Source organism: Bicyclus anynana, chromosome 22 (assembly GCF_947172395.1).
Source record: "Bicyclus anynana chromosome 22, ilBicAnyn1.1, whole genome shotgun sequence".
Taxonomy (NCBI): Eukaryota; Metazoa; Arthropoda; class Insecta; order Lepidoptera; family Nymphalidae; genus Bicyclus; species Bicyclus anynana.
The window spans coordinates 4,621,957-4,635,149 of NC_069104.1; the positions used below are offsets into that span (position 1 = coordinate 4,621,957).

Consider the following 13,193-nt stretch of genomic DNA (forward strand, 5'->3'; position numbering starts at 1 on the left):
ATTTTAATTTTTGTATGGTTTGTTTATAAGATGTTATGTAGAATGTATTAACCACATCTAGTTGCTCTAAGCTTATTAATCAAATTTATTTTCTTTAATTTAAGACCAAGTTAATTATAATTATTATTAGGTGTGAAATGACTAGTGATTTATACCCTAATTTTTAATTTGTTTGTTGGTAAACAGTACTCATCAAGAACGGCTGTAGTATAGCAATAGTATTTTCTGTACTATGCAGATTGACCTCCACTACTAAACATGGCTGTAGGAGTACAGCCACTTTTGGTAGTGGAAGTCATTTCAATGATGAAGACAGTGCTTTATCAATTTTGTTTTTCTCATTGTCTGCAGGATAATGGGACCTCAGCGACGTCACCGGGGGGTAACAAATGAGAAGGTAACCTATTTATTATTTATTATTACTCCTAAACTTTTTCTATAAGCTTGGTAATGTAAGATTAATATGTATTATATTATGTACTAATGGTATATTATTTTATATAATTTTATTATTTAATAATTATAATTATTGTTAGCGACGCAGCAAACGTATTTCCGATCGGTCCGTGAGCTCACCTTGGGGTCGTGCCTGAAAATCAGCACTACAGCTCTCAACTGTAGTATCGAGCTGAGGCAGCGTCCCATTCAGCTGAATCTCTTTATTATATTATACTAAGTACATACAGAGTAACTTTGTAATTTAAGTAGGTATCTTTAAGTACCTTGTAAGCTCTGTTAGTATTAGTTTGTAATATCTTCTTGTTTTTTAATTTGTTTTTTCAACTGAATAAAAGATTTTATTATTATTATTATTAAGAGTGGTGTTTACCTCGGAGGCAGACTGTCGACTGTCCTCTGAGCTGTCCCTGTGTCTTGCATTGACCGGCGTGCGTTGTCGGCGCGGGGAGCCGCGTCGGCTGAGTCGCGGCTGCTTCAGCGCTGGCTCGTCGTCACTATCGCTCGCGGCTTCCACTGGCAGGCAATTCTGGAATAGACGAACAGTGTTTTTATTATGAGCTCGTATAACTCTTGCTTCGTTCTTGTGTGTCATGGATGGTATATCGAGAATATGCTTCATCAGTTAACAATATGGACATGAAAGTTACTTAAAGTAATCACTTATATCTGGTATGATCATTATAGAGTATCAAAAAGATTTTGAAGGATTATTATTAGCAATTACGAAATTTTCAATTAAATTCTACTTTTGCAGTCCGCCTTCAAAATTTTCAGTTTAGAATCGCATCATGTCAAGGGTCGGTTGCTGTCAGGGTATTTCAGTTCTTTATGATAGTCATGTATTAGTCTTGTCCTGCAACCTTGTTTAAGGGCCTCTATGATGTCCGGATCTTTCTGTTATAATTTATTTGTCGCATTTTGGAATTACACGCGTGTGACATGTAGGCGTATTAAACGGGATGACGAATCGTATTCAGCGTCAGGAAATATATGAAAACATGTCTCAAGTTGTAGGGACTGGCATAAAATGACGTATTACGCGAGAAATTGTTTTAAGCGTATTATTTTAGAATATTATTTTCTAATACAGATTTTAATTTTAATATGTATACTCTTATGTAGGCTATAGCGCTACTGTAATTGCTTGATTGTAAACGATGCTTCAGCATTATGTTCTATAATTATATACTTGAGTAGAAAGTACCTATTCACCAACTCTTGACATAAATATACACACCATAGATGAGGGACCAAAAGATTCTCACATAAATTATTGAAAACAACCAACTTTACTAAAATATTAATTGTACTTAATGTAACTGAAGTATTTTCCCTCTTGCGTTGGTTTAATAAAGGACAATAACATATTTGTGACTAATGTAGGTAATTTCAATTTTATTCCAAATCATGGTGTTAATTGCGTCAATGCAAAATTTATTTTTAGAATCTACATTATTACACAGACATACCTAATTATTAAAATTTACATGGCTGGGCCGATCAAAAGAATTTTTTGCCGGAGTTTGAATGTGGGTCGGAATATCATCTCTACGAGTATGATGTATATATTTAAATTGAACCCGGCGTTACAATCGGGTCCAAGAGGCCTTATCCTTATTATTCTTTCTCTACATTTATCGCACTTCAGATTATACTCCTTCCCACCATTCCCATTATTTTTAATAAGTAGAATTAAAAGATCTTGAATTATTGTAAGCTAACGTTCAGCCAGGACAATTACATAACAGGATTGTAGTTTCTGCTTTAAATCATGATATAAATCATTATTAATTCACAATCCTAAATTAACGTATTGCTAATAAATGTCACATGAAAATCCCTAAAAGATTATATATCAAACATAGATATAGTAGAATTGGATTCTTTGTTCTTTCTTCTATTATCAAAATAACTTTATTGAATTAGGTCAAGCGTTTGGTAGTGGCTATAAATCACAATAAATCCATTTGAGCATTATTGAATAATTTATTGGTACATTAGTGTAACTTAACCCCTTAATATTACTTGTCATTCGAGACGGCAACCCCATTTAACCGATGCGGTCTGGGAGGCCATTTGGAAGCGGCGTGTTTGCAAACAACCCGACGGGAGGTTGATTGCGCTTTTGTCATTTTCGTGTGAAATACACAAAAGAGCAACGCTTCTAGAACCGTCGAGGAAAATGCTCGTGGGGAATCCCCTATAATAATATCATTGTTTGGTTAGTAAAATTAAATTCGGTTGCTTGACTATCGTACCCACATTGAATCAAGTAAACTTTAAGCTTTTTATTGAATTAAATGTTGTCTAGTAGGTATATGTCTGTATTTGTCGAATTTTCATTTACCTTTTTTTTACGATGACATAATAAGCCATTTAAAATTTATTTACATACTAGCGGACGCCCGCGACTTCGTCCGCGTGGAATTTAGTTTTCACAAATCCCTCGGGAACCATGGATTTTTCCGAGATAAAAAGAAGCCTATGTGTTTATCCAGGCTATAATATATCTCAATACCAAATTTCAGCTAATTCTGTTCAGAATTTAAGGCGTGAAAGAGTAAGAAACATTCATATCATTAAAATCATCAGTTTTCGCAAATTTTGGGAAACCATGTATTTTTTCGGGATAAAAATTAGCCTATGTGTTAATCCAGAGTAAAATCTAATTCCATTCCAAATTTCAGCCAAATCGTTTCGGTAGTAGCGGCGTTAAAGAGTAATTTTATTTGAAATAAAATAAATGAATTTTTATGATTTTTTTTTCACAAACATCCACACATCCATACAAACTTTCGAGTTTATAATATTAGTAGGATAGGAAGTAGGATTTAAATACACGTCAAAAATAACTCTGCGACTTCACACCAGTGAATGATCAATCTATCTGCAATTTTATTGCATAGGCAATGCAATGAATATCCACAAAAGAAATCTGTATCTGATCCAGACAGGCATATTAATTCTTAGACAAGTGGTATCTTACAAGCTATTTTATGACGTCACAAGCTTTTTGAAATGGCGCCACCGCTTAATTCAATGTGGTCGTAACTTTTATCAATGGCTGTAATCGAGCAATAGTATTATTTTTTCCGATTGCATTAGACTAGTGTCTACACAGTCCGCAGAACTTTCAGCAATTATGCGATAATTAGCTTCTTTTTTGTCAGGCTCGCTTTCTTCATTCTTGTGGTCGGTCGAAAGTATAAATGCAATGACGTCTCTTGCGCAATAGTCCAACTCATACGTTGGATGGTTCTGGATGGTGTGTTCATTATTCATGCAGAACAATTTTCTAATAAAATAAAACTTACGAAAACTTTTCAGAGTTGGTATAAATTCAAATTGTTTTTTAAATAGTCCCGTCCATTGTGCTATTGTAATTGAACATTCTTTTATGTAATTTCCTATTATAATGTTCAGGAAAATCAAATAAGCTATAACTACAGGGTGTTGTAAATAGTACCACATACTCAACAGGATGATAGCTATAGATATCAAAGCCTACTAAAAAAATTAAGGCGAAATTTTCCAGTTTTTTAAGGTATTTTGATTTTGCTACAAAATATAAAAATCCCTGCCTTCAGTGCAATTTAGACGTACCTACGTTGGAAAATGTTGGAAAATTACTTATGCGTTGATTTTATACTCTGAAGTTATTTTTAAAATAATTTTAAATGAGTCCGGCCTCTTCGACCTGTTGAGGCTTTTCAGTAAGATTTTATGTTAAACGATTTCGATGTATACTCAGAGGCACAATCATCCGCCCACTTGAATATGACGCGAGTACATTAAAGTGGGCGGATAATTGTGCCTCTGAGTATATATTGTGAAGTTAATTGTTACCTGTTTGTAATGGATTTCGATGTATACTCAGAGGCAAAATTATCCGCCCACTTTAATATGACGCGAGTGTACTAAAGTGGGCGGATAATTGTGCCTCTGAGTGTACATAGTGAAGCGTAGTTACCTGGTTGTCAGTCTTGGCGAGGCACGCCTCCAGGTGGCACTGCCACTCGATGGCCCGCAGGTACAGCAGGTGCCAGCGCCGCTCCAGCGCGCGCGCCACGTCGCCGCCGCCGCACAGCCGCACCACCGAGCTCACGATCCGCCCGTGGCATTCCACGTCCCGTTGCAATACCTGCAGACAACAACAAATATTAAGCACATTTCAAATACTAGCTGATGCCGCGCGGTTTCACCCGCGTGGTTCCCGTTCCCGTGGGAATACCGAGATAATATATAGCCTATAGCCTTCCTCGATAAATGGGCTATCTAACACTAAAAGAATTTTTCAAATCGGACCAGTAGTTCCTGAGATTAGCGCGTTCAATCAATCAAACAAACAAACAAACAAACTCTTCAGCTTTATAATATTAGTATAGATGTAGAGGTTACATTACGACACTCACACTCACACACACACAATATATTATTGTAACAATACAATTACGAAAAGCGCGCAGACACTGTCCGCGTCTTTTTTTATTTTTTTATTCTTTACAAGTTAGCCCTTGACTACAATCTCACCTGATAGTAAGTGATGATGCAATCTAAGATGGCAGCGGGCTATCTTGTTAGGAGGAGGATGAAAATCCACACCCCTTTCGGTTTCTACACGACATCGTACCGGAACGTTGTATCGCTTGGCAGTACGCCTTTATCGGTAGGGTGGTACTACTACACCAGCCAGACCTAGACCAATTAAGAAAACCTCAATCGGCCCAGCCGGGGTACGAACCCAGGACCTCCGTCAAGTAAATCCACCGCGCATACCACTGCGCCACGAAGCCGTCAAACAGCAACGACACACACAATATGTTATTGTAACAATACATTTAGAGAAAAGCACGCAGACACCTCAGATCAATTATAGAAGGACCTGTATCGCACTCATAGTCACGAACAAAATTGTCTCGTCATTTTCTGAGGAAAACGAGCTTAGATTTTGTATATATCTTATACTAAACTAGAAGTATTTGCCCGTTTTTTACACAATTCAATTACACAAAAAGGTATTTTTACGGAGCTCTTTAACCGACGAACACGATTACAACTATTTAACATCGATTCTATAGAGACAGTTTTTATAATCGCATTAGATCGTTGATCATATACTTTGACAGAAAAGTAACGTCTAGCGAGGCAGGTCCTATACAATAATTGGTCTGAGGCAGACACCGTCGCGGCTCGCGATTCAGTCGTAGCCTAACAATAATATCATCCCCTGTGCAATCCTAAATCAGTGTAAACCTATATAAAAAAGTCAAACGATATCTCTAAAACCGTACAAATACAAAGTTGAAATTTAACAGAAATTCATAGTTAGCAGACGTCCACAAATAACGGTTTTCGCAAAAGAACCATATTAACGAGGTCTAAGGACAGACGAAGTCGCGAGCGTCGGTTAGCAAAATATACTACAGTATTTAGGATTTATTGACTCCCTCTTAGGTCCAGAGGCGAGCTGCCATGCTATATAGATACTGAAAGAAAATCTTCTTTCTTCTAAGCAATTTTCAGTTAAAAAATTCTCAGCCCGGAGTTGAGAAGTTGGTGACTGGAAGCCTGTCGTTACTAGACGTCCGTGGATTTTACGAGAGTGCCGAAATGGCAGACGTTCACTGATCCGCACTGTACCTATCGGACGCATCGCATCACGCGTATTTTAGTATTCTTTGTATAGAAAGTCATACAAGTGCGTCCAGTAATCCGTATCGTACGTACATATAAAGACTTCGGGGCAATAGCACGAATGACCTGACCAATAATTTCGTCACCACCAACAATTCAGTCAAAGAAGATTGACAAAAAGTTAACAAAAGGGCATAACCAAAAAGTAAAATGACTGCAGAGGCGAACGTGCCATGGTTGTTGGGCGCGTGCATTCGAAACCAATGAATAGATTCAATAAAATTACTTATTTAGAAATGAATAGACGCAAAAACGATGTCTCTGAGACACATTCTGTAGTTACAAATGGAATTTCAAGAACCCAATAAATAGATGCTGATAGAAATTGCTTTAAATTAAATGGTACCACTAGAAGTCTTATAAAGAACAGACGGCTGCAACTTCACCTACCCTTAGACCTCTATATTCTAGCCCTCTCGCAAATTCCGTTCTTAGCGTACTAACTAAATTTCAAATTTCAACTATGGACGTCGAGCGGTTTTCAAGATTTCGTGATCCTTTCGATTTTTTAAATTTAGATCTTATTTATATAAATAAAATAAATCTACGAAATGTATGTAAGCTTCTAATATTCGAACGACTTCACTAAATTGGATGATTCTTGCTTTTATGTATTCGTTATTGCTATGACAAGGTTTGTTGACAATAAAAATTAAAAAAAAAAAACGTGTCTAAAAACAACACTTTTCTATACTCCCATACAAACGATTCGTACATACTTAAAAGAGGGGTAGGATAGGGTAGATTTTTTTAGGGTAGGGATAGGGAAGAAGTAAACATAACTCAAAGCGAAGCTTGACCGGGTCCGCTAGTACAAAACACATCAAAGTAAGACAATGATTGGCGACAGAGAAATCGTCTGCACTTCCAAAGAAAACAAGCTCATATATACACCCTGTATCAGAATTGTGGCCGAATACGCTTTATACTTTGATGGTTAAGGGTCTTGACTCTTGACCATCAAATGAGTCCTTCCAAATCCACCACACTTTCCATAATTAGCTACGGTATGGTTATAGAAGAAACATAGGCCGACAAACATTCGTCTTTTATAAAATGAGATATATCAGGCTGTCGCAGCCTTCTAGGCCGTAATCTACATTACCGTTATGCATTTATATCGCCGTCAATAGATGTTAGATATAGTAGTAAACGCATCCATTGCTGTCTATATGTTAAATTTATTGCAATAAAGACGCTAATGATATTGCTCTCATTGTAACCATCAATATCCAATGATTGTGGACGAACATATTACATACATTTAGAATATATTTGTTAGGAATCTGTTTCTTATTTTCCCTGTGATACTTATTCCAAAAGATTACGAATACCTGAATTCTGGAGTCCATTTAAAATATAAAGCTACATACGAGTTAGATGTTTTGTATTTTTGTCGTTTTGAGCATAATAAACTTTAATCTTAATACCTAATAAAACGAGCGTGGTTATCAAACAGATCTTTATTAGTTTTAGTATCTTACTATTTCTGAAAAATCGAAACTGTTTACGTATCAATATTAATATTATAAAGAAGTAAAGTTCTAGTATTGTAGGGGTAATCTCTGGATCTACTTACCGATTTCAAAAATTTTTTGTTTGTGAGTGTCATAGACTATATTTTATCCCGGTATTCTCAAGGGAACGGGAACTACGCAAGTGAAAAAGCGGGGCGTCGGCTAGTTGTAAATAATGAACTTTAAGCGACAGACCGAGATTTCGTGTACAGTAAGAAAAGTCATGCATGATCGAGAGAATTGAAAGTAACCTCGGAAGTGGTGAAGGCGAACAAGTCAAGAACATAGGTTGCGGGTTACCGTTTTGTTTGTATTGTATTGTTACATGAGCTCACGTAATACGAATCGAATTAAATAAAACAAAAGAAAAGGAAACAAGCGAAAGCCTCAATGCCTAACTATTTGTCTGGGTGCAATCACAATTTTTATTTCCTACGATTACAGATAAAGATATATCTAAAAAAACATAATAATTTCTTAAAAACTTCACCTAATATTACATTCAAGGCCATTACAGAAAGTCATTACAGACATAGATGATAATAAAATGATAATTTACTATATGCATTTACGATCGAAGCTATAACGAATCTTTTTCATAATAAATATAGGCAATATAGTCACACAAATGATAAAATAACGGTATGGATGTTGCTGGGAAAATATGCATATTAAACAGAACTAAACACTTGGTTATGTTGTTGGTGTTTAGAATACTAGTGACATCACTGCATTACCAATAGAGGAACAAACGGAAACAAACAATAAATTCATTGTAATGAACATAAATAGTGCTATATCAATTTGTTTATTGTCGTCGGGACTGTATAAGAAAATATACATTAATATTAACAAACAAAGACATATAATTTTACAAACTCAAGTAACGAAACAAAGTAACTGACATAAAGGTAGATGCTTCTACATTTACGGTAAAAACTTCAGAAAAATTAATAAGTGGAAATTATTTGTAATCAAAGTAAAGGTTGTAAACTAATATATAGCCAACAAACGAGAAAACGATAAGGTTATATCGGAAGACTTAAAATAGCTGAATAACAAATACCTACTCTGTGTTACTTACAAAGTGCTATGTATTAAATATTTGTTTATCGTAAACAAAGGACAAAGTTTCATAAACGTGTACTTAGAGTCAATGCTCCTCCAACAATTTTTTTTGCAAGTTATTTGTTAAATCTTACTCTTTTCAAAATGAACTCGCTTTCTAAATTGCAAGATAATGTGAAATTAGAACAAAAATCTTTTTATGTTAGTAAATTTGTGATAATTTGTGTGTATGCTTGAAAAGAATTTCACAAAAGTTTTTAATAGAACTGCAGTAATCCAAAACAAAATAAAAGTGTTATGGTTAGACGGCTGGTTACTAGAAAAAAAATGTACTTTAAATAGATAACCTCTTTTTGGAATTCGGTTAATAGAAATGGAGAAGTGTTCTCAATGTTCTTATAAACGAATTTATTTATCATTCCATATCGACTTCAGCTAAAGCTTCGTTAGTTATAGCAGTTATAGATTTGAGTAAGATTATGCATTCCCATCTCAACCACCATTGTTGTGGTAACTACATTCTAAAACCAATCCCATTGTAATCTCTGTGGCATCATTCAATGAGATGTTATGTAAGTTCTTATCGAAGACCTTGTTGCCCGGTGATAATGTACAGTAGTTGATGGGTTTACGACAGTTTGTTGAACTTGAAGTACTAGTAAAACGTCGATAGACAAACAACAATTAGTCAAAATAATGAGAGAATGAGAATTCTGATGAGTCAAAATGGATTACTATAAATTAAAAATAAAAATCTTGTAATTACAAGTAATACTCGTATTCTATTAAATATTCGTTATTAAGTACCCGGGAGTTATGGTCAGTTTTAAAAATAATAATTTGTCAAGTACACGGGATACAGATGGTATGTACAACCTTTATTGAGTAAAAAAGTAAAGCAAATTTTTATATTAAGTCTAAAAATACAATTATGATTAAACCCTGGTACTGTGAAGAATGACCACGTATCAATGGTAGGTACATCAAAAAGGTAAATATTACAAAGTAAGGTATAAAAGTTGTAAGACAACAGATGACATTGTACTAAGAAGCCCTAAGTACCATTTAGCGATCTATGAAACCCCGTTATTAATATAATATCCGTTATAATAGTACCTTAACATAGATAATCTCTGCAATTGGCGTAATTGTTGTACCGAAGTGAAAGTTGACCATTGTTTTGTAACCATGGTGTTTGTTGCAGGTATTAACTAAGTGATATCGACCTTGACTCTAGTTTTTATGTGATGCCACGAGTAGAACGCGGACATAGAACTGATACGCGATTTTTATCAGATTGAGTTACCATGTTAGATGATCATTGTAGAAATATAGACATATATTTAAATGTATGTCTATATCATCTAACATATCTAACACTGCTTTGGTTCCTAACTAAATGAACAAGTAAACAGTCTTGTCAATTTAAACATTTGAAGTGTTTGATGTTTTTAATTAAATATACAATCAAGGCCCATTATATTTTGTTAATAGTAAGTATATAGGTAAAAAAACTAGAAAAAATATAATAAAACTAAATTTAGAAAATAGCACTTTGACAGATCTGTGTGGATGTGTGCAACCGATGATTATATTTTCTCGGAAAACAGTAAAATAAATATGATTTTCAATTATCAACTCGTTTCCAACTCTACTAACTAAAGAACAAATATAAATTATTTAACTAGCTGATTAACTAAAGGCTATAGAATTTGCTGAGAAACATAAACATCCACGTAAGCCACACACGATGCACTGTGCCGATTACAGTTCAAATATCAAGAGGTGCGAAGTCAAGGTAGTGAATGATGTCAACTCCCTATGACATTTGAATAGATATTTATTTCGTGATATGGCACCATGTGACCGTGAAGGTAGTGTGTGATAAATCAATTTGGCCCAAATTTTATTCACAACTATACAGAGATATATTACAAGCTAAATCGATTTTTGTGAAGTAAGTAATAATTGTAAGTTGTATGACATGATTTGAATGAAATATCAAAATATGCAAAGTTATTTTGCTCGACCATTGGTAGAAGATGAAATTATATTTTCTGCGCTGTAAACAAAACTACCAGCATATTTGTTTGTTTGTTTGTTTCATTGAACGCGCTAATCTCAGAAACTACTCGTCCGATTTGAAAAATTCTTTCTGCGTTAGATAGCCCATTTATCGAGGAAGGCTGTAGGCTATATATTATCCCCGTATTCCTACGGGAACGGGAACCACGCGGGTGAAACCGCGCAGTGTCAGTTAGTAAAAAATATATACAATTACCCTACCATACCATAGCTCACTTTAAATTAATATTAGATGGATTTTCAAAATTGGAATTTTCGAAGTTGTTCAATGAAAACGGAGATGAAAACTTTCATTCACTGTACTATTATTCAAAAAACCATACATTACAAGATATTTTTTTACATAACTGAACAAATGAACACGCTTATCTGATACTAACGGAATACGTAGATAGAATATAAAATATACACACGTAAATAACGTGGCTTTTTCAAAAGCAGTTTAGTAGATCCAGATAACCCTTACAAATTCAGAAACTTTAACTTTATAATATTGATATAGATAGAAAGAAGAAAGATTTTATTTGGCAAAACACAAAAAAGGAAATCATGACACATAAATACAAATAGAAAAATATTAAATATAACTACCAAATTTTTGTGAGTGCCCCAGCTATTCGAACTAGTTAGAAACTGTATAGTGTAGTAACTGAATAGATATGTAAGTAGTTTCCCAACACAGAATTTCTATATCGAATCGCCATCGATGAAGTGAACGAAGCTGATGGACCGTAAAGCTGGCATCAGATTATTATATGATGCTAATATAGTTTATTGCATAATCGCACAGAAACTGTTATTACTGTACCTGATGATAGTAAATTGCCGTCCACGTATTAATGCGCGACACCATCGTGTGGTAACTGTTCATTTTGCTAATGGTAATGATTTTGAGACCGCAAAAAAGCTCGCGAGATGTATTTCTTTATCCGTAGAATCTTAACAAGCATAGTAGAGTAACAATCGTACATATTATAGGCAATATCCAGAAGTTCAAGACAAAAATAATAATTTTAAAAACTATAAACAAGTACGCGAAGAAATTCATTGAAAAGAGGCAATCTTTTTAAATAAAAATGTATAGCCAAATGTATTTCTAAAAGCAAAACTTGAAAATGGTTCGACACATAATCGTATTTAAACAAAAAGAAAAAAAAATGATCAGACTAAAAAGTAATATTGAAATACTAAAGTTATTTTTTAAATAATAACAGGATTTAAAAATATATATATTAAAAGTAACCGTATAATGATCTCTTGGTTGAAAAAGAGAACAAAGAAAAGTAGTATCGTATGATCACGGCGCATCAAATCGTATCACTTTTCAATATAACCATTTACATTTTTTTTTCATGGACAAAATTGCGAAAACCGACTAACCTTAAATGGAATAAACACGAAATTTCAATGGAAGAAGTTTTTGAGTTACTAAGGTTTTTGTGGGCTTACAAATTGATAGTTCGTGGTCTGTCGAGGGCGCCCCAGATGTGTTGAACGCTTTTTCCATTTTGATAATGCATTGTACAGTAAGCAGATTCTTCCAAACTGCTACAGGGTATTTTCATCTTTATGATAGACGAAATAAGATCTAGAATAAGTACAACAAAGTCGAATATTTTGTACATCAAGGTTATGCAAGCTGGAAGCCACTAATAGGACTCCCAGTGCGAGTCACGATTGCATTGTACGGAATTTGTATTGTTGTGTTTTGGTGTGAACAACTTTATGAATTACGTTAAAAGTATTTATTTGCTGAAAATTTTATATCAAAATGTATGTGAATCATAAAAACTATTAATATTGCCCGTCCAAATATTTTTTATCTCAAAAAATGTGTATGTGTTCCAAATTTAATCAGTTTAGATTCAGATATCTTTGTTGTTACAATTATTATAAAAAAAGAAAAGAAAGAAAGAAAAGTTTATTTAGAATACACATCATACAAAGAAAAGAGAGAAAAAAAAACAATAAATTAAATACATTGCAACTTGCATGATGTGATCCTAAAAGGGTCTCCACTCAGCATATTGCAATGTCCGTGGGGACACCGCGCTGATCTTCCGTTCGCGCGATTATCTGCATCGTTGCATAATATTTGCAAGTTATTGATAAGTACAGTAAAAAAAAAACAACAAAATTAAAGTTTCATAATTCACATTAATAATTCAACTAAAAGTTCTATATCACCAGTGTTTGACTGTAATTTGAATTTGAAAGTACTGCAATAATTCCTACAAATATAGGATATAGAAGAGACATTTTAAACGGACATTCCTTTTGAAACAGCTAACCGTTCAAGTGGAACAGTGATGTCAGATTAGAGCACGACCTTTCTAAGGTCACATCACGACTCGGCTTTTGTATCCTTGA

The 13,193-nt window shown here is 34.2% G+C and overlaps 1 protein-coding gene across 2 annotated transcripts in view; it reads right to left on the reverse strand.

Annotated features, from left to right (window-relative positions):
• LOC112046846 (klarsicht protein) overlaps positions 1 to 13,193 on the reverse strand; it is a 326,360-nt gene that overhangs the window by 50,234 nt on the left and 262,933 nt on the right. For both annotated transcript variants that reach the window (XM_052888461.1, XM_052888459.1), the window contains 2 exons: positions 4,430 to 4,600; positions 830 to 985 (listed from right to left, as the gene is read on the reverse strand). In XM_052888461.1, the coding sequence (XP_052744421.1) occupies positions 830 to 985; positions 4,430 to 4,600 (327 nt within the window). The remainder of the gene's footprint in view (positions 1 to 829; positions 986 to 4,429; positions 4,601 to 13,193) is intronic.